The following is a 20,000-nucleotide window of genomic DNA, read 5'->3' on the forward strand; positions in this document are numbered from 1 at the left end:
GAAAGCCTCATTTACTTCATTGTAAAAATCAGGGTCACCACTGTGGTGTACATACTACAGACACTGAGCTTCATCAGTATTTTACTTTGCCAATAAGACTGTCACTTTGTACATTTAAAATGTAGGATGTGTTTTCTTGAGGAGGCGGCAATTTCTGAAGCATACTTCAGTATATTTAAACAGGCTTTTGTAGTCAATACCAATTTAATTTTTAATATTTTCTATTAGGAAAAAATACAACTGTGAAACCTGTTTTTTTTATTTACTTTGACAGCACAATGAACTTGCAAAACATTTTTTTCCCCATATTTTAGTATTCTGTTACTTTGGCAACTTGTGCTGGCTTTTGAATGATTAGAAACAGAAATTAAAGCTATTTATACTGCAGACCCTTAAGTTAGGGGTAGTCCAGAATTGGAGGGAGTCATGTAGTTTTCTTTATACACTTGGCAGAAGGAAGGAGCCTGTTTGCCTGTAACAGTTACGGGAATCATGCCTGCTGCAGCTCGTTCTTGTAACGTACTACTGCATTATATTTCCCTATCATAAATTGATATTGTGAGGCTTATTTGTTTTCCCATTTGTAAAAGATCTCAATCTATTTGGGTAGAATGCAAGTGCAAATAGTTTTGCCCCTGTTAAACATCAGCAAATCTATGTCACACGTCAATGTGGAGATTATTTTTAAAACACTTTTAAAAGTTAGAAAAGGTGTTTGGGAGGTACTTGTATGCCTTTTCTCCTAAGGGAGCATGATCCTGAAGGTTAAATTTGATTTAACTTCAGAGCCTCTTTCTGTCCAGTTCCATCTGGCCTGAATTATTTTAGTTTATCTACGTTTAGGACTTGAACTTTAGAAGTCGATTTTGTAAGGGATGTCAGGAAGAAGAGGAAGGAATTTCAAGTTGCAAAATATGTTTTGTTGGTGGCAGTTTTTAGAATCCTTTGTCATCATTGAATGATACTTCTCCCAGGTAACGTTTCGTTTCCCTTCTCTATCTTAAGAATTTCGATAACCCTTGTAGTTACGTTTTCATAACTTTGTAACAAATACTGCACCTTTTTTCTTTTTTTTTTTTGTGCACTGACTTCAACACTAAGGTAATAAATAAAGAATTTTCTTTCCTAATCCATTTGATTGCAGATTCCATCCGGTTCTCTGAGAAAAGAGACTTTTTTTGTTCTCTTTTCCTAATGAAGAGACTTTATTTGAAAGTCTTTCAGAGTGAAGGACTGACTTTCCTATGTGTCTGAGTATTGTACTTGAAGTACTGCAAGGAGATGTGGGTGGTTTCTCATATTTATTTCAAGGAGTTCTGTTATCAAGGTACACTACAAAGATTAGGAGACTATCATAGTCTTTCCTTATATCTTCTGAGCTCCCTACCCCACTGTATTCTCGTTGCTGCTCAGTGGAAGAACTATCAGTTTTGGAATTGTGTTGTGATAGGTTTTTATACCAGTTTCTGTAGTGGGGAATGTAAGCTTTTTAAGAAGGCAATCTGTTGTTTTCATAAAAGACCACTGCATGGAATTTCAGCTATATCAGTCAAAGTCCTAGCTCCAAGGCTTTTTTAACAGGAGAATTTGGATCTTGGAACACTTGTGTGTTTGCTTAACTTCATTCTGAGCGCACTTGCATCAGTGACATGAGTTATGTGAATATAGTTAAGAATATGTATGCATGCAGGCTCTGATCCAAAATTAGGTTGGTATCACAATGTACAGTGGGTGTGGGAGAAACAGTGTAACAAATGGGAAAATATATTGCTTCTGCGAAGTGACATGAAAATGTTATGTGATAAAATAGGTTCTGTAAGATTTAATTAAAACGTCGTTCTTGCAAGCTTGATTTTTTGCTTTTAAAGTGATGAGAATATTATTCAGGGAAAGTTCGTCTGTGGCAGTCTATAACTTTTAAGTTTTAAATTCTTAGATTACTTTCTCTATCGACAGGAATGGAAGACCAACGTTTGTATGGGATTTGAATATAGCTACTAAACAGGGTCTGGCAGCTCTACTTAGGCTGGCATTGAGCCTGTTGTTCTTCCAGTGCCAGGTTCCACACCTAATACTTCTGCTGCAGCCTGCACCTGTGCTGCTGTGGAAGGTGATGGATTACCTATGTTTTTGGAGCATTGTGGGAGTCAGCCTTGAATGAACCATTGTGATGTCTCACAGGCACTGAAATCAACAGCAGACTATAATTATTTTTATGTTCTTTGGGGTATGTAAGAGACACTGTAGAATTTCTAGTACTTCTCAATATTTCCAAAAATTTTGCAACTGACGAGCTGTTTATGTATGTGTGTAAACACAGATGTATAATTTTAATTATGTCTGTGAAGCAATATTGATATAAGCTTAACAATTTTTAAAATATCAACAGAATTAGGAAAAAAGGATGTGGACCGTGGATGATACAAACATGGCATTGCTTTGAGGTGTTTGTAATATTAACAAATTACAAAGCTACAGGGGATTTCTGTAGCTTACTCCAAACCAGTTGTGATACAGTCTGCGAGTCTCACTACATCCCCATGAATTTTTTATGAAGCACATTTTGCAGAAAACATGTTTAAAAACATAGTTGAAAGAACAATTTTCACAGATGGCATAAAAATGCAATAGGTGCTCTTTTCATGTTCTCTTGCAGAGCATATAAATTCAGTCCTCCAGGTGAGGGAAGGGAGAGAAGTTACAAGTCTCTAACAGTATCTAGAGAAGATAGCTGTAGCTCTAGATCTCTTAAAAGGTAATTATGTAAAGCTTAACAAAAGCGAGAAACAAAGTGGCTGTCATACTGGCAGGCTGGAACTTTTCCCTTTCCACTTATCATATTTTTTGCCTAGTGATGGATTGTTATACCATATTGAAGTTAAAATCCAGGTGTTGTGAAAACAAAACCGAAGGCAGCACTGTGTTAGTATTGTTCGTATCACCATGTCTGGGCATACTTACTCAGAGGGTGCGACCAAGAGGTGCAAACTCTGTAATGTCCATATGTTATATTAGTACTCAGTGGATGCCTGTGCTACAGTGTAAATTGATTGTTTCATGATGGACGTTACAAATTAGCCAGTGAAAGCAACTAATTTAACCAAACGACAATCTGCAAAAAGGAGATGATAACACTTTTAGCACTGCATGCCACTACACAGCGTGCATGTTTCAGTAAAGTGAGGTCTCACGGATAAAAAAAGAGAAACTTTTAAGAAATAGAAAAATTTGAATTTTCTTAGTTGTTGTAGCATAATCCATCTTAAGATCTATGTCAATTATAGATTTGTGTTCCTGCGTCTTTATTTTCTAAGTTATACCTGAAGGGTAGGGGCTGTCAGACAGCCCTCTGGGTAACGGCAAAATATCTCAACCCACAGCAGTAGTTGGAAGGTGTAATTCAACAGGTGGGAAATGCTATCCATACTGTTGGATGCTTGTGTATTGGAATGTTGGAATGCATGTGGCATTTCTGTTAAATTGCAGTTTTTGTCTTTATGCTATTACATTACATTTAGTTGACTTCTTTTAGCCTCTCATGTACAATTGATTCACATAAAGTAGATTATTGCCTAGACTTTCATGCTTTTTTTGGAGGAATGAATAAAATGAGGTCCAATCAAAGAACATCAGCCCTTCTTAGACCATAGCTTTAGCATTTACAGTGCTTACAAAACTCCCATTGAGCCCTTTTAGAGGCAGCAGAGCTGAGTTTCCTCTCGTAGGTAATGACCTTTTTGTAATTTAGCCTTTCCTCAGAATTTCCAAATACACTGCTTTAACTAGATCCTTTCTCTCCAGTGAAGTCAAATACCAACATAAATGCTGAGTTGTCATTGCAGACTTCTGATGCATTCTGCCTTTTTTTTTTCCTTACTTTTTTTAACTTAATATCAAGAGGAAACTTCTACAGTTGCAATGTTTTATTTTCCAAAGATAAGAAAAAATACAGTGGAATTACTCTTTAAAAAAATGTCTATGTTCAAATTTTATTAGTAATTTTTAATATATCCCATTTAGTTTGACAGCTTGATGAGATCTAATTGTTAAAAAGCAGAGAATGTAGAGGGTCAAACTGCAGATGACCTTATGAGTGCTTCACTGTATAAAGTTAATATTCTTTTTCATAGACATTTTGCATGGATATTCTATATATACTGCACTAATTTGTGATCTTAAAGAATATTCAGCAGTTTCTAATCCATATTTAAGGATTGCCAAAAACTTTGTACTTTGTCAACTTTTTATCTTGCTTTATTTGGCTTTAGCATCATATTTGTGAATTAAGTATTTAAGAGGCCTGCAGTAAAATGAATAGTTTAGACACTATATGAAATTTAAGATCTTTGAGCAGAAGATTAATCAATAGAATCTGAGTTTCAGCATACAGTGATGTTTGGTGAAGTTTTTTGGATAAATTCTGTCATAATTAATATTGGGTTTAGATGAAGACAAGTAATATTAGCCAAGCTAGGGATATCAAAGTCAGTATGCTCTGCAGATTAGGCTGCCTTGAAAAGTGAGATGGAAGAGAGTAGGGGTTTTTGGATTGCTCTAAAATTAAAAAAATATGTATGTGTAGTGTATTTATGTAACTCTTTGAAAATATAATGAGCACAGAAATTTGGAAGACTGGTCAGTATGCACTTTGTGTGTGTACTTTGCTTTAGAAGGCACGCTGGGTAGCGTTCTCTTCCCAGACCTAAGAAAGCATTTGGGAAGAAGAGAAAGTGCAGTGAATTATTTTCCTTCCTTGCCAAGAAATTAATTCCATGTATAAATTTTGGGAAATGCTCTTTTCTGTGTCTCAAAACTCTGAGATCCCAAAGTGTGATGGGTTTGATGGAAGGGATAGTCTTTCTGGGACGAATAGAAAGACATTTTTTAGTTTTATTTTACTTTTACATGGACTGCATTCATTCAAGTTTCCACAAAGTTTTAAAACTTTCCTGTTAGTCATTTGCTCTGTTTCAAGTGTTTAGTGACAGTGGTAATTATCAGATTGTTACTTTTGTTCCTTTTTTCACTTAATTTATACTACTTTTGGAAAACATAGTTCTGTATATAACTGTGGAATAGCATTTCTTCATCGTATTATTCTTTCTCTCTCTTGAGTCTCATCATTTTTCATATATGTTGTTCTTATTTACTACTAAGTCTGCATTTTAATTCCATATGGTACATTGACAGGAGCACATTGTATTCTACCCATTTCTGCAATCTAAATATAGGGAAAACCTAATACTGTTCTTCCATGAGTTGTTCTAAGCTTAAGTACCCATTGAGCTATAGTATTCTTTGTAATTGAAACCCAAAATTTGAATGATAAAATGTGGTGATTTCATACTGCATACTGTTTACTTGCTTATTTTAGAATGTTTGTCTCAAACAGGGTGAATCTTCAGGTACAGTCATGGTCAATAGCTGTTCTTGCGTGGTAAGCTGCAATGATGATATTTTTCCTTTGTCAGAAGAGGATGAACCACAGAAAAGCACTCCAGTCATTTGGAAGTCTTTGAAACATAATTTGGATTTCAGTGAGTCTTGCACATCTTTCATTAGAAAAATAATATTGAATATTTCATGCTGTGGTAGAGTACGCTGTTAATTACTACAAGAACACTCCCCAAAAGAATGTTTGAGATGTTTAGCAACCAGTTTGAAAAAAAAGAGGTCCTACTACTATCAATAGACCTGTAGTAATAAAGCTGGGTGCCAAGTGCCCACCAAAGTCACACTGTCACTTCCCCTCCTCAAATGGACAGAAGAGAGAAAATATAATGAAAGGCTTGTGAGTCATGATAAGGACAGGGAGATCACTGACCAGTTACTGTCACAGGCAAAACAGACTCGACTTGGGGAAAAAATTAATTTCATTTATTGCCAATCAAATCAGAGTTGGGTAATGAGAAAATAGAAACAAACCTTGAAACACTTCCTCCCACCCCCTTCTTCCTGGGCTTAACTTTACTCCTGATTTTCTCTGCCTTCTCCTCACAGTGGTGCAGGGGAACAAGGAATGGGGGTTGTGGTCAGTTCATCACACACTGCTGCTGCTTCTTCCTCCTCAGGGGGAGGACTCTTCACATTCTTCCCTTGCATCAGTATGAGATCTCTCCCACAGGAGACAGTTCTCCATGAACTTCTCCAATGTGAGTCCTTCCCACTGGATGCAGTACTTTATGGACTGCTTCAGCCTTGATCCCTCACAAGGTCACAAGTCCTGCCAGCAAAGCTGCTCCGATGCGGGCTCCTCTCTTTCCACTGGTCCAGAGGTCCTGCCAGGAGCCTGCTCCAGCATGGGCTTCCCACGGAGTAACAGCCTCCTTCGGGCAGCCACCTATTCTGGTGTGGGGTCTCCATGGGCTGCAGGTGGATCTCCGCTCCACCGTTAACCGCTGTGGGCTGCAGGGGGACAGCCTGCTTCACCACGTGCTACAAGGGAATCACTGCTCTGGTACCTGGAGCACCTCCTCCCTCTCCTTCTTTGCTGACCTTGGTCTCTGCAGAGTTGTTTCTCTCATGTATTCTGACTCTTCTCTTCAGCTGCAGTTGCTATGTACAAGTTTTTTTTAATTGTTTTTTTTTCCTCTTCTCCCCTTCCTAAGCATGTTATCACAGAGGTGATGGTGATCTCTCTTCTCCCTTTCCTAGACATGTTATCACAGAAGTGATGGTGATGGTGATGGTGATGGTTATCACCTTTGCTGATTGGCTCGGCCTTGGCCACCAGTGGATCCATCTTGGCACTGGCTGGCGTTGGCTCTATTTGACATAGAGGAAGCTTCTAGCAGCTTCTCATAAAAGCCACTCCTATAGCCCCTCTGCTACCAAAATCTTGTAAGCAAACTCAATACAGAAGCACTTCAATTTATTTTACAGAAGGAACATAACCCATTTCTTTCCTTTTCCTCCTCCTTTCCTTTCCTTTTCCTTTCCTCCAGAAAACTCATTAATGTATTCTGTTTACCTGAATGAAATTAATATAATAGTTTGAGTGGTGGGATTGAGTTTTATTTAAAGTCTAACTACACCTGTACCCATACTCCACTGTTTTTAACTTGAAGATAGGAAAGCAAACTCTAAAATGAAGTACAAAATGCAACCGTTCAACTTGCTTACATAGTTTATGAGTCCATCCCCACCCAAGCATGCAAACTCAGGGTAACAGCCATGATGAAGTTTAACAGCCTAGCAAGTTACTGTCTATTAGGTGAGCTGCAGTAACTAATCATATGTCTGATACTACCACTGCCTCAAACATGATGTCATTAATGGAATATAAACCTGAGTTCATAGATTGGTACCTCATTGAAGTACCACAGCATCACTGTTACTCTGCACCTGAAGATTAGTAACTTTTCCTGAAAACTAAGTTTCACAGCATAACAGTGTTTGATATTGAGTGTTATTTAGACGCTTGTATATGGCTAAGTGCCTGGTGGGATGTTAAAAAATGTTGAAGCACATTATGCATTTGCTAAGATGATCAGAACAAGGTTAAATACCTAAATTCTTTAAGAATTCAGCATATAAGTTTGAAACTTTTGAGAATTTTATCTTTTCAGTGTCACATCTTGTTCCAAGTCTGTGTCACAACAGGGAGAGAAATTGTAAAAGATCAGCAAAAATGGGGAGGAGGAGAGAAAGGACTGAAATTCTTGGCTAAATACTCCTTGCAGGCCTGTTTTCTGAAGGCAATATTGCAGAAGGATTTGTCAAGTAGCGTTTGGAAGCTTTGTTACCAGCCCACTTTCTTTTATGTTTTTGGTTTATATCTGTTTGTAAATACTTTTTGAAGATGTTTTTACAGTTTGTGGGAGGTTGTTTGTTTTTTCTCTGTAGAAGTTCTTCTTACTTAAAAAAATTAAAATACATCCTAGGTTAATGTGAATTTTTTCATTTTTATAATCATAGTGCTGTTCTTCATTTCCCATAGCTAAGACATTTGGAAGTTCAGGAAAATCCCTGAGTGGTTACCAGTGGTTTTCAGGTATCACTGCCCGCTTCCTTCCATCAAAAGGCAAAAATGCTCAAGAGGCAGCAATGGAAGCATTTTCTTCTCTCCAAGGTGCTTTATTCAGTTAATGCATTCTCTGCTGTTAACTATAATGTTTTTAATATGATATTAAGTAAGAATCTGTATTGTCATATGGATTTATAACTTTAAATGTTGTGGTTGTCAGTTTGCCGTCTCATTTTGCATTTGATTGGAATCATGGTAACAAGACTGCCAGCTTTAATATTGAACGCATCATAATTTGACTGGCTTTTGAAGACCCTGGAAAGCCAGAGTGGTGTTCATATCACTGTAACAACACTATTTCCTCAGTACTTACTCACTTTATAACTTGCTTTATAGCTTTCTTGCAATATATAGTGTGTGTGTGAGTGTGCATGTGTGCTGTGGATGCTGTCTGCTTGCTAAAGCACTTTTCCAGCTACCATAATTTTAAATTAAGTTTTCTAGAAAGCTGTTGCACATTTTGGCATCTAGGATTAGGTCAGTAGCAGTAAATCTCATTTGCATTCTTAATGTAAAGGAGAAATTGCTATCTCGGGAATAATGAAATCCAACTTCCTTACTGTCCCCCTCTTAGAAGATGCTGATATATAAAATAAATTGTTCACATTTTTGTTTTGTATTTTTCTTCATTTTATATTCTAAGCAAAGCACGTTTATGCAGGCTTCATTTCATTCGTAAAAGTGGAAATAATTTTTAGTATCTAGATGGGTAGGCTCGTATTCTTGATCATGAATTTGCGTGAGGTATTGTCCTGTACAACCTTATGTTTTGCATGTGCAGCTGAGTATTTATGATTTAGGATGATAAAGAAACCCTGGATTTTTTTTTCAGAAGCTAAGAAGTTATACTTTGTAGAAGGTCATTAAGCTAGTTTTTGACTGCTTGGAAATCAGCAAGGTGGATGTAATCAAACTTTTACTAAAAGACATTAGTATTTAGTGTAAATCTTCTGGGCATAATCTGTAAATTGAAGCAAAAGGGTTGTATAATGTTTATTTTGTTCTCATTATATTTGAATGGAAGTCTGCCAGTAGAAACATTATATATTTTGCCTTAGCATCTGTCAGAAATGATTATGTCTATGATTAGTACAGTAGCCTATTGCTTTCAGCAAATTACTTGCATTAGCTGTATTATAGTAAAAAAAGCAGTCATTTTCTGATCCTTGGTAAAAAATGTCAGTTCTCACATTTCCTTTTGTTTTTCTCTGTTTGCAAGTGGGTGTGGAAGACTGAATGAAATATGGTTGTGTCATGGCAGAAGCAGCAATTTATTTCTGAGAACTTTATTGATCTACAAATATGCACAAGGCTTTTTCTGAACTCATACTTAAAATCTGTACAGCAGTTCAGTCTTCAGTGCCGTGAGAATGGAATAAGCACAGTCCTTTTAACCTTCTCTTTGCTGGGTTAACTGATTTAATCACCTCTGAAGAGGATAAGTGCTGCCAAAAGGGTTCAGAAATGGAAATCTATTACTGGACATGAAACATGGTTTTTCTGTAAAGTGGATGGAATTCTCCTGTGAAGCCAAGAACAGGAGGGAATGCAGCACATTGCCGTGTACATTTATTTTCTTAAACTCTTTTGTTAAACTTTTCTTTAGATATGATCGACAGATGACAAAGATTGCAGTGGTTTATATATAAAGCAGCTCTGGTTCAGCTGTATCGTGATAAAGCTCCATAGACGAGAAGGGACCTACATAGATTTTTATTACATTAAAATATAGTCTAAAAGTCTACTTTCTGTAAACAGTTTGGATACCGCCTTTTGTGGCTCTTGGCCTAAACATCCTGGATAACCTATTTTAAAGAAATTAAGCCAATTCATCTTTCGGGTATGTTTTTTTTAGGCAGTCCTGCCTGAGTAAGGATGAGTGTCAGGTGATCGTATTTTATAAATTATTAGGAACAGTGAATGGCTTGAAATGCAACAGAAAGGCTGTATGTTTTTCCTGTACATTGTGGAGATGTGCTGTGGGAATCTTCTCTGTAGGAACCAGAACTTGTCAAGAACCCAGGTCATGGGTTGAAGACCAGTTTGTCATTTATGACTTTCTACTAAGCAGAGCACTTTAAAAGGTCAGTTTTACTTTGCTTACATGCTAGGGAGAGAAAATTTCCCATCATTCCTCTAATTCATGCAGAGGAAAAGGGGGTTGTACTTTTACTTACTTTAAGATTTTTAAAAATAAAGATATAAATTATTATTTTATCCAAATCTCTTTGCCTTCAGCTTGCTCTAATGCTATTACATGTCCACAGATTAGAGTTAGTTTGTTGGCTTATGCATTTTAAATTTAGACTGGTGAGGGGTGGTCAGTTTGTTGTTTGGTTTTTCCCCCTCCCTCTGGTATTGTATATAAAGGCGCAGAACTTTTAACTGCAGGCCAAAACTCTTTCCTCTTGACTAAAATGCTGGGTGGAAATTTGAAAAATGTCCTTGTTTCCTCCTTGGCTGATGACATAGCAGCTGGTGTTGACCTAGTTATTGCTATCAGGCAGCATTCAAATGCATTTATATTTCTGGACAGAGTTATCATTGTGTTCTAGTTTCTCAGCTGATACTTGGAGGGAGGTATCTTGACTTCATAGAAGCTCTGTGTCAGTTGCTGTATAATCATATCACTTAGCGCACACTCCCTTTTCTGTCGGTGAGACTTCCCCCTTCAGATTGCCAACACTAATGGCAGTATAACTAAGTAGAGTTGAGACATTTAGAGCAATAATCAGTATTGGTGTGCCCAAACTAATCTTTACGGAAGTGTGCCAGCTCCTGAACTGTCTTTAAAAGCACAGAAAAGTTTTACACAGAAAGTATTTGTTTCTCACTAAGGTAATAGCCAGCAGAGATTGTCTTTATATTCTCATACTTCTTCACTGGAAAACAAATATATGGGTATATACAGGTACACACTGGAACATTAAAGGTCAGGATCCCCAAAGTTATACTGAGAAGAGCTTTACATAGCTTGCCTAAGTTAGGTCACATGGGACTCTTATTATATATGTTCTGTATTCAGTGAAGGATTTTGTCTTCATTCAGTTTCTGTTGCTCATGAGTTACAAGGGATCCACACTGCAGAGCTGATTCACATACCTTGTTATGGTATTGCCTGTGTAACAGTAATACATTCGCCTTAATTGCTGTGACTGGAATCTTCTATGCATACACATTCAGATATCTTGACTTCCCAGTATCTTCCTTAACTGTCTACTTGAACTTTCCTTCTCTCTTATCTTTCCTTCTTTTCTCCTGTGGCCACTTCTATTTCCTATTGTCTGTCTTGCCACTTACAGCTCTTTGTTTATGTGGAGATTATTATTGCAGTGAGGGTTTTTAAAAACAGCTTAGACAAGCATCCCTCTGGAATAGCATATAAATATTTGATCTTTTCTTTGAAGAACATGATGCACTAAAGGACCTCTTACTGTCCCTTCCAGTTCTCTACTTTTGTGATTCAAAGTCCTTTATAGATTACTAACTGTCATAGACTGAAAATATATAAAAAAATGCAAGATAATAAAACTCACAGATACAAGGAATTTGGACTGTAACATATCTACATGCATTAATGCATGATATATTTTCTTGGGGCAAGAATTCACCACAGCTCAAGGTGGATAAAATTCATTTGTATTCTGTTTCTGTATATTTGGAAAACTAACAAGAGGAAGAATTTAATGAAAAAAAAATGTATTATGCGGGGAAATGTTGTATGTTGCAAAACCTTCAGTCATGTTTAGACAACTGTTAGGTTTTCACCAGTTGGTTTTGCTGAACAAAGCTGGGATGCCTATGCTGTCTTTCTACACACATTTAAAAATTCTGTCTTTAACAGCTGTATTATTTTTATCCTGCAGCTAATATGACTTCAGAGGGATTGAATCTGAAGGATATTATTTTGGTTCATCTGTATATGAAGAGCATGAAAGATTTCGATGTTATAAATTCAGTTTATGTGACAGAATTTGATTTGTGTCCACCAGCAAGGTAGGATTAGACTACTGCTATAGTATATTTATGATACACTGCAATATCCTGAATTATTGTTACCATATTTATGAAGCTTTTGTCCAAATGTTTGTGCCTTACAGACTTAGAAGTAGAATTTTGCTGCCTTTTGAAGTAATTTCATCAGGGCTGTTCAACTGAAAAACACCAGAGTTGGAAATTCTTGCCTTAATGTATACCATAAGATTTATAAATGGTCCCCTGTGTGGACTTACAGAAGAATAATGCAAATTTTGCAAGTCTCAGTTCTTCTCTGTGGCTTGATTGGACTGACAACTCTTTTGTAGTGGTGAGATTTTATTTGCTTTTCTTGTTTGTTTGCCTCCCTTGACCTGCTGGCAACACTTGTCTGAACGCAACCCAGGATATCATCAGCCCTCTTTGCCACAAGGGCACATTGCTTGCTCATGTTCAACATGATGTCCATTAGGAACCTCCAGGTCCTTCTCTGCAAAGCTGCTTTCGAGTCAGTAGGCCCCCAGAATATACTGGACCATGGGTTTGCTGCTCTCCCAGTGCAGGACTTTCAACTTCTTGTTGAACTTCATGAAGGGAAATATTAAGGAAATTATTTAGGGAAGTACAAGCCCCTGTACTTGGCACTGGTGAGGCCACACCTCAAATCCTGTGTTTAGTTTTGGGCCTCTCACTACAGGAGGCACTGAAACGTATCAAGAGAAGGGCAAGGAAGCTGGTGAAGGGTTTAGAGCACAAGTCTTACAAGGAGTGGCTGAGGGAACTGGGATTGTTTAGTCTGGAGAAGAGGAGGCTGGGGGTAGACCTTATCACTCTCTGCAGCTACCTGAAAGGAGGTTGTAGCAAGGTGGGGGTTGGTCTCCCAAGTAACTGGTGATAGAATGAGAGGAAATGGCCTCCAGTTGCACCAGTGGAAATTTAGATTAGATATTAGGAAATTTCTTTACTGAAAGAGTGGCCAAGCATTGGAACAGGCTGCCCAGGGGAGTGGTGGAGCCACCATCCCTGAAAGTATTTAAAAGATATAGATGTGACGCTTTGAGTCATGGTTTAGTGGGCATGGTGGTGTTGAGTTGATGATTATACTTGATGATCTTAGAGGTCTTTTTCAACCTTTATGATTTTATGTTTCTAAGTCTCTGTGGGCCTGTTTCTCCAGCCTGTTGAGATGCATCTGGATGGCAACACAAGCCTCTGATGTATCAGCCATTCCTGCCGGTTTTGTATTGTCTGCAAACCTGCCAAGGGTACACTTTTCTCCATCTTCCAAATTATTAATGAAGATGTTGAACAGGATTGGACCCAGTATAGATTCCTGGGGTACACCACTAGTTACTGTGACATTCTGTGCCACTAATCTTCACCCTCTGGGCCTGGCTGCTCAGCCACCTTTCAATCTGCTTCACTGTGCTCATCCAGCCCATACATCAAAAGCTTCTCTATGAGAGTTTTATGAGACACAGTGTCAAAAGCCTTGCTGAAGCCTTAATATCAATGATTACTCAGTCTTCCTAAAAGTGGTGAGGTTTGAAATCTTCTAAGTCCTTGTGACAAACTTTATTCACCTTGTTCTGTTTATTTTGTTAAATACAAAAGCAAAATTGTTAGCTGAGGATGTGCCCGAGATGCGCATAATGAGATACTGGGAGTTATTTCAAGACAGTATCAGTATATACTTAATCTGGTCTTTTTCTTCCCCTGCTTATATACACTTGGCTGTGGTTGAAAGTGAATACTGGAATAGGTGGATCTTTGTCTTGCTCCAGTGTGGTTGTTCTGAATGTCTTGTGTTTCCATCAGATAATGATTGTTAGTGGGTAGCTTAGCTGCACTTACACATTCAGTAAGAATGCAAGTGTGAAAATAAATTGAGACTTCTGAATACACTGATGCTAACACTTCCATTCGTAGATCTCCAAATCGTAGACTTTTAGTATATGCTGTATACAGAATCTTCTGTCTAGCATCCATGTCCACCTCTGACACAATGAAGCAGTTTGATGGTCTAGCAATGCAATATGTGATTCCTGTGTTCTTTGGGTGTTTTGGTTTTGGTTTCCATTGGAAATAGAATAACGAACACCTAGCCCTTGAATTTTTGTTCTGATTTTTTTAAAGTTATGTGCTAAAACTTATTTTCTATTTGGAAATTCTTTATTGCCTTTGTCAAAAGAGCTTATATATTATTACAGTAGTTCATGTTCTTAAGCATCGGACATAATATGCTCAGTATGCAGAACTGCTGTAGCTTGAAAAATTCAACTTGGATCATAGGTTAATGCAGGTTGGAAGGGACCTCTGGAGGTCATCTAGTCCAATCTCCTGCTCAGAGCAGGGACAACTGTGAGGTCAGACCTCATGTCTTGTTCCTGTTTTTAAAACCAACTGTTTAGCAATTTTCTAATAGAAAATGCTATTTTTTTATCCTCTTATTACAGAATAAGAAGTGTAGGATAGGCATGTGAATTTTAAGTATGGTATGACAAACAGTTAAAAGACATTGTTAAGATAATGTATATCATCATGGATTCATATTCTCTTACACTGTCAGGGTGTCAGAAGATACTAAAGGAGAGCAGAAAGAGGCTTCTCTGAGGCTCTCATTGTAGACCAGGATTACTAAATCACAGAGGGATGGAGTGCTGGTTGTGTGTGCCTTTAGAGGAGGGATGTAGTCCCAGCTGTAAACTACACAAAACTGAATTTCCACTCCTATGTATTTTAAATTCTCTTTATGACACTTAACTTCTCCTGATTTAGCTTCCTTCATATCTCATGCTGCTACGTGTTTTAAGTCTCCATATTTGCATAGCTAGCCACATAGTCTTTCATCATTAAAATAACAGGTAGAAAGATTAGGATGTTGCAGAAAAATGGCTTTTTATTATTATTTTAATGGAATGGATTTATGTTGCATTTTGTCCAAAAGAAAAATTACACAGCAGTTTGCATGGCTGCATCATTGCATTATGCACAGGGACCTGGTTGTGGGAGTTCTCACAAGCAATATGCTGGAAGCACTGACTCAAGGGTGTGGATCTGCACTAAATTTGCAAAATTGTCTTGAAAATTTACCAGCCCAAGCAGAAAATCCATTCATCCATGCTTATGATGATGGTAATGAGGAAAAAATACCATATTTGCGTGTGGGAGGAAGGGAGAAAAATAGTTTTCTTGGAAGAAATAAGCAAGATGAGAAGACTTTTGTAAGGTTATGTTACATGATATGTAAACAGAACAAGTAATTTTTTGTTGGTTTTCTGCTGGGAAATAAATGACTTTTTTTATGCATGGACTGCAAATAAAGTTATTTTTCAGGCTCTGAAATGTTGCTTTCCCCTTCAACACCACCCCCTCTCCCGTCCCACTCTGCTTTTTCACTGGCCACATGCAACAGTCGGTCTGTCTGTCTGTCCATCCAAGCACTTGGTCTTCCTTGGAGCAAATAAAAGTGAACTTTTAAAATGAATTAAGTAGGTTTTCAGTCCTGTGTTACATGTGTGTCTGTCATGCAGCTTGAAGTGTAACAGAAAAATATGCTCAGTATTGCATGATAACATGTGAGAAGGGTGTAAAGGAACAATAAGCTGCTGCTTTTTGGAAACCTGAACCTCTATTCCAACCGCTGGCAGGAGATTGAGTGAAAAAAGTATGGAGGTAATAATATGACAGTGATATGCGCAGTCTGAAGGCTGCTTAGCATAATTTATCTGGCATTTCCAGAGTTGTGTGGTAGAGAGTTTTCACTAAGAGAACTCATGTATTCTTAGTAAAGCAATGCACATCATAAAAATAACCAAATGGAAATGAGCCATTTGCTGTGGTGCTAGTTTCTCCGCGGTAATGGAAATTATCTTGCTGGAAGTATCAAGTTGATCATTATTTGAAGAGGAGATAACAGTGTAGCAGTTTATGGCGATACCATAGCTTTTTTTTTTATGTTACTGACAAAATTTCGTAACATAGTATCTAAATGAAAAACCTGTGGAAAATAAATGCTGAATGTTGGCGCAAGCAAACTTTCTGTTTGAAAAAAATAATTGTCTTCTGTTTTCAGAGTATGTGTGGAAACCCTGTTACCTGATGGAGTACTGTTTTGCATTGACTGCCTTGCACATAAGTATGACATTGCAACAGATGATGTGTTACTTGATGAAAAACTGGTCATGCATGTACAGAGCATTTCCCACTGGGCACCTGCTAGCATAGGACCTTACAGCCAGTCCGTCAAGGTAGGGAATCTTTGTTACTTCATGTGAATCCATCTCAGCTCATTGAAGTGAGTACAGCTATAAAGTCACCTTCTCCCTCATCTGAATGTGCAAAAGAAAATGTCTAAAAAAATGAATTAAAAATGAGCATTTCAAATTTATATTTTTAAAACTTATGGGCAAAACAAAGACTTAACCCACACGAGTCTTTCATTTTGTGATCATAAGCACTGGACCAGGCTGCCCAGAGAGGTTGTGGAGTCTCCTTCTCTGCAGACATTCAAAACCCGCCTGGATGCGTTCCTGTGTGACCTGGTCTGGGTGATCCTGCTCTGGCAGGGGTTGGACTGGATGATCTTTCCAGGTCCCTTCCAACTCCTAACATTCTGTGATTCTGTGATAAGACAGGTTAATTATTCTTTGCAGGGAATCTCAAGAACAGCCTAATTTTGTTTTGTATTATAGTTAGACCAAATAATTGTGTCATACATACACTTTCATAATCTGCCTAGAATATAAACACAATTTAGGAACATCCAAGGATATTTGTAATTTGTTTGTTTAAAGCAAACAAGTTCAAACTTTTTTATACGTAAATCAGTCCTAAAATGCTTATTTAATGAAATCCCTCTTGGGACTCTTGGTACAGCTTAAGCATTTAAAAGTACAGCAAGGTTAATAACAAACTTAATAGAATATTGCACAATACTAGAAGTATGAAAAGGAGGCATCATGGAAAAAATTGAATAAAAATATTTTTTCCTAATATGGTACCTTCTGCCCAGCAAGTACTGTTCTGACAACTGATGAAGTGTCTCGCATTTTCTGTTGCAAAAAATGTATATATTCCTTTCTTACCAATACTACTTCTGTGTACTACATTGCCTAGTCCAAATTATTGCGTTGTACAAAATTATTTAAGCATTCTTATCTAAGAATGCACAGAAAGTTGACAGTGTTTGTACCAGATATTCTTCTGGTGTGTTAATGTAATTTAAAAGTCTATTTGCACTTACAGTTGCTTTGGCAAAGTTTCTTAATGTTTTTCTATCTGGAACAAATAAACTGCCACAGTAGAATTTATCATACTCTCATATTCTGTAATAGTTTCTGATGGTGACATAATGTATTTTATACACATACCAACCTATATGCATCTGTGACTCGATTATGTGTGTTGAACCTTTGAGCTTTTCCTTGTGACCTCAGTTCTTTGCTCTGACAGCTGCCAAATCCCAGTTTCAGTCATCCTTCAGGCATCTTTGTATCAGTTTTCTCCTCCCTGCTGTCAGAAGTCAGTAGCACAAATATAAAAAACAAAAGAGTTTCAAAACTGAAAATGATCCAATAGAGTTTTGTGCACAATTTGTATCAGATGGCTTTAAAAGTGGTGTTTGAAATAGCCTTGTCTGCTGTGTTCACCAGGAAAGATTACCTGGCTGCTTTAAACTATCTGAGTGGTTGCAGTTTTTCAAAAGCACGCTTAGCTGTTGTTAAACAAAATGTATATTTTACATAATCCATGCATTTGTAAGGAGATCAGCTGAAGAAGGATGAAGAAAGAAAGATGTCAGAAAATTCCTCCTAATGAATCAGGAACTGAGAGAGATCATGGTATGATTCTTAAAGATATAGTTAACCATTTAAAATACTTTTAAATTGTCAGCAATCTGAAAGTAAATTGGAAGTTCGCCATTGCAGCAATGAAAGCTGACTAAATAGAAGGCTGCATTAGCAAAGTTGTAGCCAGCAGGTCTTCAAAACCTGACTGCACAAGGCCCTCAACAAACTGCTCTAATGTCAAAGTAAACCCTACTCTAAGCATAAGGTTGAACTGGGTGGCTCTAGAAGTCCTTTCCAACCTAAATTTTTTGTCAGATTTTATGATTACCACTAAAATTACAAATTTACTGACAGAATAACAGAAAGGAAGTAGCATAATAATAGAAAAACGATGTGCTTGCTCTAACACTTTCTCTTCAGATCATTAATGGTGTTGCATGGAAGAGCACTTAAGACACTGTAATTTTAGTAGATGAAGGAAAGCAAGTCGTACTCCAGCATACCTGCTCCTACATAGGTAACCTTGTCACCAATATAAAAATTACTGTTGTTGCTTCCCTAGGTGTTGCCAGAAATAGTTATGTGTAGTGTAAGGGCAACCCAGAGAGTGTTCTAAATTGTATGGAGACTATAGGTGTGCAAGTCAGAAAACAATGGGACAGAACTGAACTCTGCATCTTTGCTGTTCGTTTCGTTGTATGTCATATGCTTAGGTGAAAATTAACCAACCTGACTGCGAAACATTGTATTTAATTAGTACTATTGACCAAAATATGGATCAAAGCTGTCTGCTAGCACTGAGGGACGTGGCATACAGTCACACCCGGTGTCTTAAAGTCCACCAAATAACAGGGGATAAGTGTATCACCTCTTGGAGGGTACCATCAGCTAGGAAGTTCTATTTTAATGGTAAGACGTCTTAAAAAGAAACATTAGGGAGAATTAGCACTGCTACCCTATTTTTAGTAAATCCTTGCTTCCATCAGTAATTGTGGTTCAAGCCTCAAGGTATACAAAAGTAGAAGTCAGTTAGTGGTATTGATGTTGAGAATGGGATCAGTCATCACTGCTGAGACTATCTGGTGCAGTGAGAGTGGTTGAAATGGTTGTTTAAAGGGAAATCTGGAATTTCTTTGGGGGTTTTGGATCCACACTTCTTGCTTACTCAACAGCTGAAAGAGACAACTAAGGATCTGAGGTAGCAGTTAGCATGAAGGACAAAGTGTGATTTATTCCCTCCCCCACTTGCTGGGAAGAAAACGAAGACTACTCTCTTCGAGTGCTCCCAGACATATTAATATTAAGGAAAATTACTGAATTATTACACAAGTGTATAGTAAGTGATGTTCCACATAGAATGCTTTAGGGCTTTTCATCTGCATTTCAGCATCATTAGGGCTATGTTCTGGACACAGTGCAGCAGGATGGTCTGTGATACGAAATTTAGATGTTAGCAAGAATATTTTAGCATATATATCTTGTAAAGAGTTTTCTGCTGAAAAATTTATATGTAGTTTATAAGCACTTAAAAGTCAGTCATAATGAGTTGATTTAAAATTACTGTATACAGGAAAGTCCACAGGAAAAATGTTGGTATGTCTGGAAAAAAAAGTTACCAGATAGAAATGTCTCAGAGGATGAATTTTTAATCTTCAGCTTCACAGACTAGAGGTAATGTTAGGAACTATTATAGTGAAATTTGTAAAAACACTGTTGCTTAGTTACAGAATAACTAATTGTTGTGATTTTGCTTTTAGTCTTGAACTCTTCTATAGATAAGGGATTGAGAAAGATCCAAATATTAAAAGCTCAGCAGCTTTCAGTATTTGAATCAGTAGTTAATTCCAGCTGTTTGATAGGATATTTCCTGATAACTTTTTATGATTTGATGGGAAGCATCGTTCCTCAAGCAGATTACCAAATTTATTGTTTTTATTTCTGACTCAATCAATCCTTGGTCCTGTCTCACTGATGTGATTCTTCATAATCCATTCGTTCCCTCTATTTTGTTGTTACTTGCATAAATCAGGAATGATTTTACTTTGTGTCATAATTACTAAATGGATTTTCATAGTGAAGAGCAAACTGTATAGTTGAAACCAAGTGATCTGTCATTTTCGGAGAGTCAGAAGTTATTATACAAGCATCTTTTTCAAATGGTGCTGAGTTCTTACTTCATTGATACAATAAAGTCTGATCCAAGTGGC

The 20,000-nt window shown here is 37.3% G+C and overlaps 1 protein-coding gene across 1 annotated transcript in view; it reads left to right on the top strand.

The window, feature by feature from the left end:
• Nucleotides 1-20,000, top strand: part of LOC104542843 (diphthine--ammonia ligase-like) — a gene marked incomplete at its 5' end in the record, with an annotated part of 110,996 nt that overhangs the window by 16,896 nt on the left and 74,100 nt on the right. The window contains 4 exons of the mRNA XM_010187297.1: nt 5,393-5,537; nt 7,940-8,071; nt 11,893-12,022; nt 16,077-16,251. Of these exons, the coding sequence (XP_010185599.1) occupies nt 5,393-5,537; nt 7,940-8,071; nt 11,893-12,022; nt 16,077-16,251 (582 nt within the window). The remainder of the gene's footprint in view (nt 1-5,392; nt 5,538-7,939; nt 8,072-11,892; nt 12,023-16,076; nt 16,252-20,000) is intronic.

This window comes from Mesitornis unicolor, unplaced genomic scaffold (assembly GCF_000695765.1).
Source record: "Mesitornis unicolor isolate BGI_N332 unplaced genomic scaffold, ASM69576v1 scaffold9106, whole genome shotgun sequence".
NCBI classification, from domain to species: domain Eukaryota; kingdom Metazoa; phylum Chordata; class Aves; order Mesitornithiformes; family Mesitornithidae; genus Mesitornis; species Mesitornis unicolor.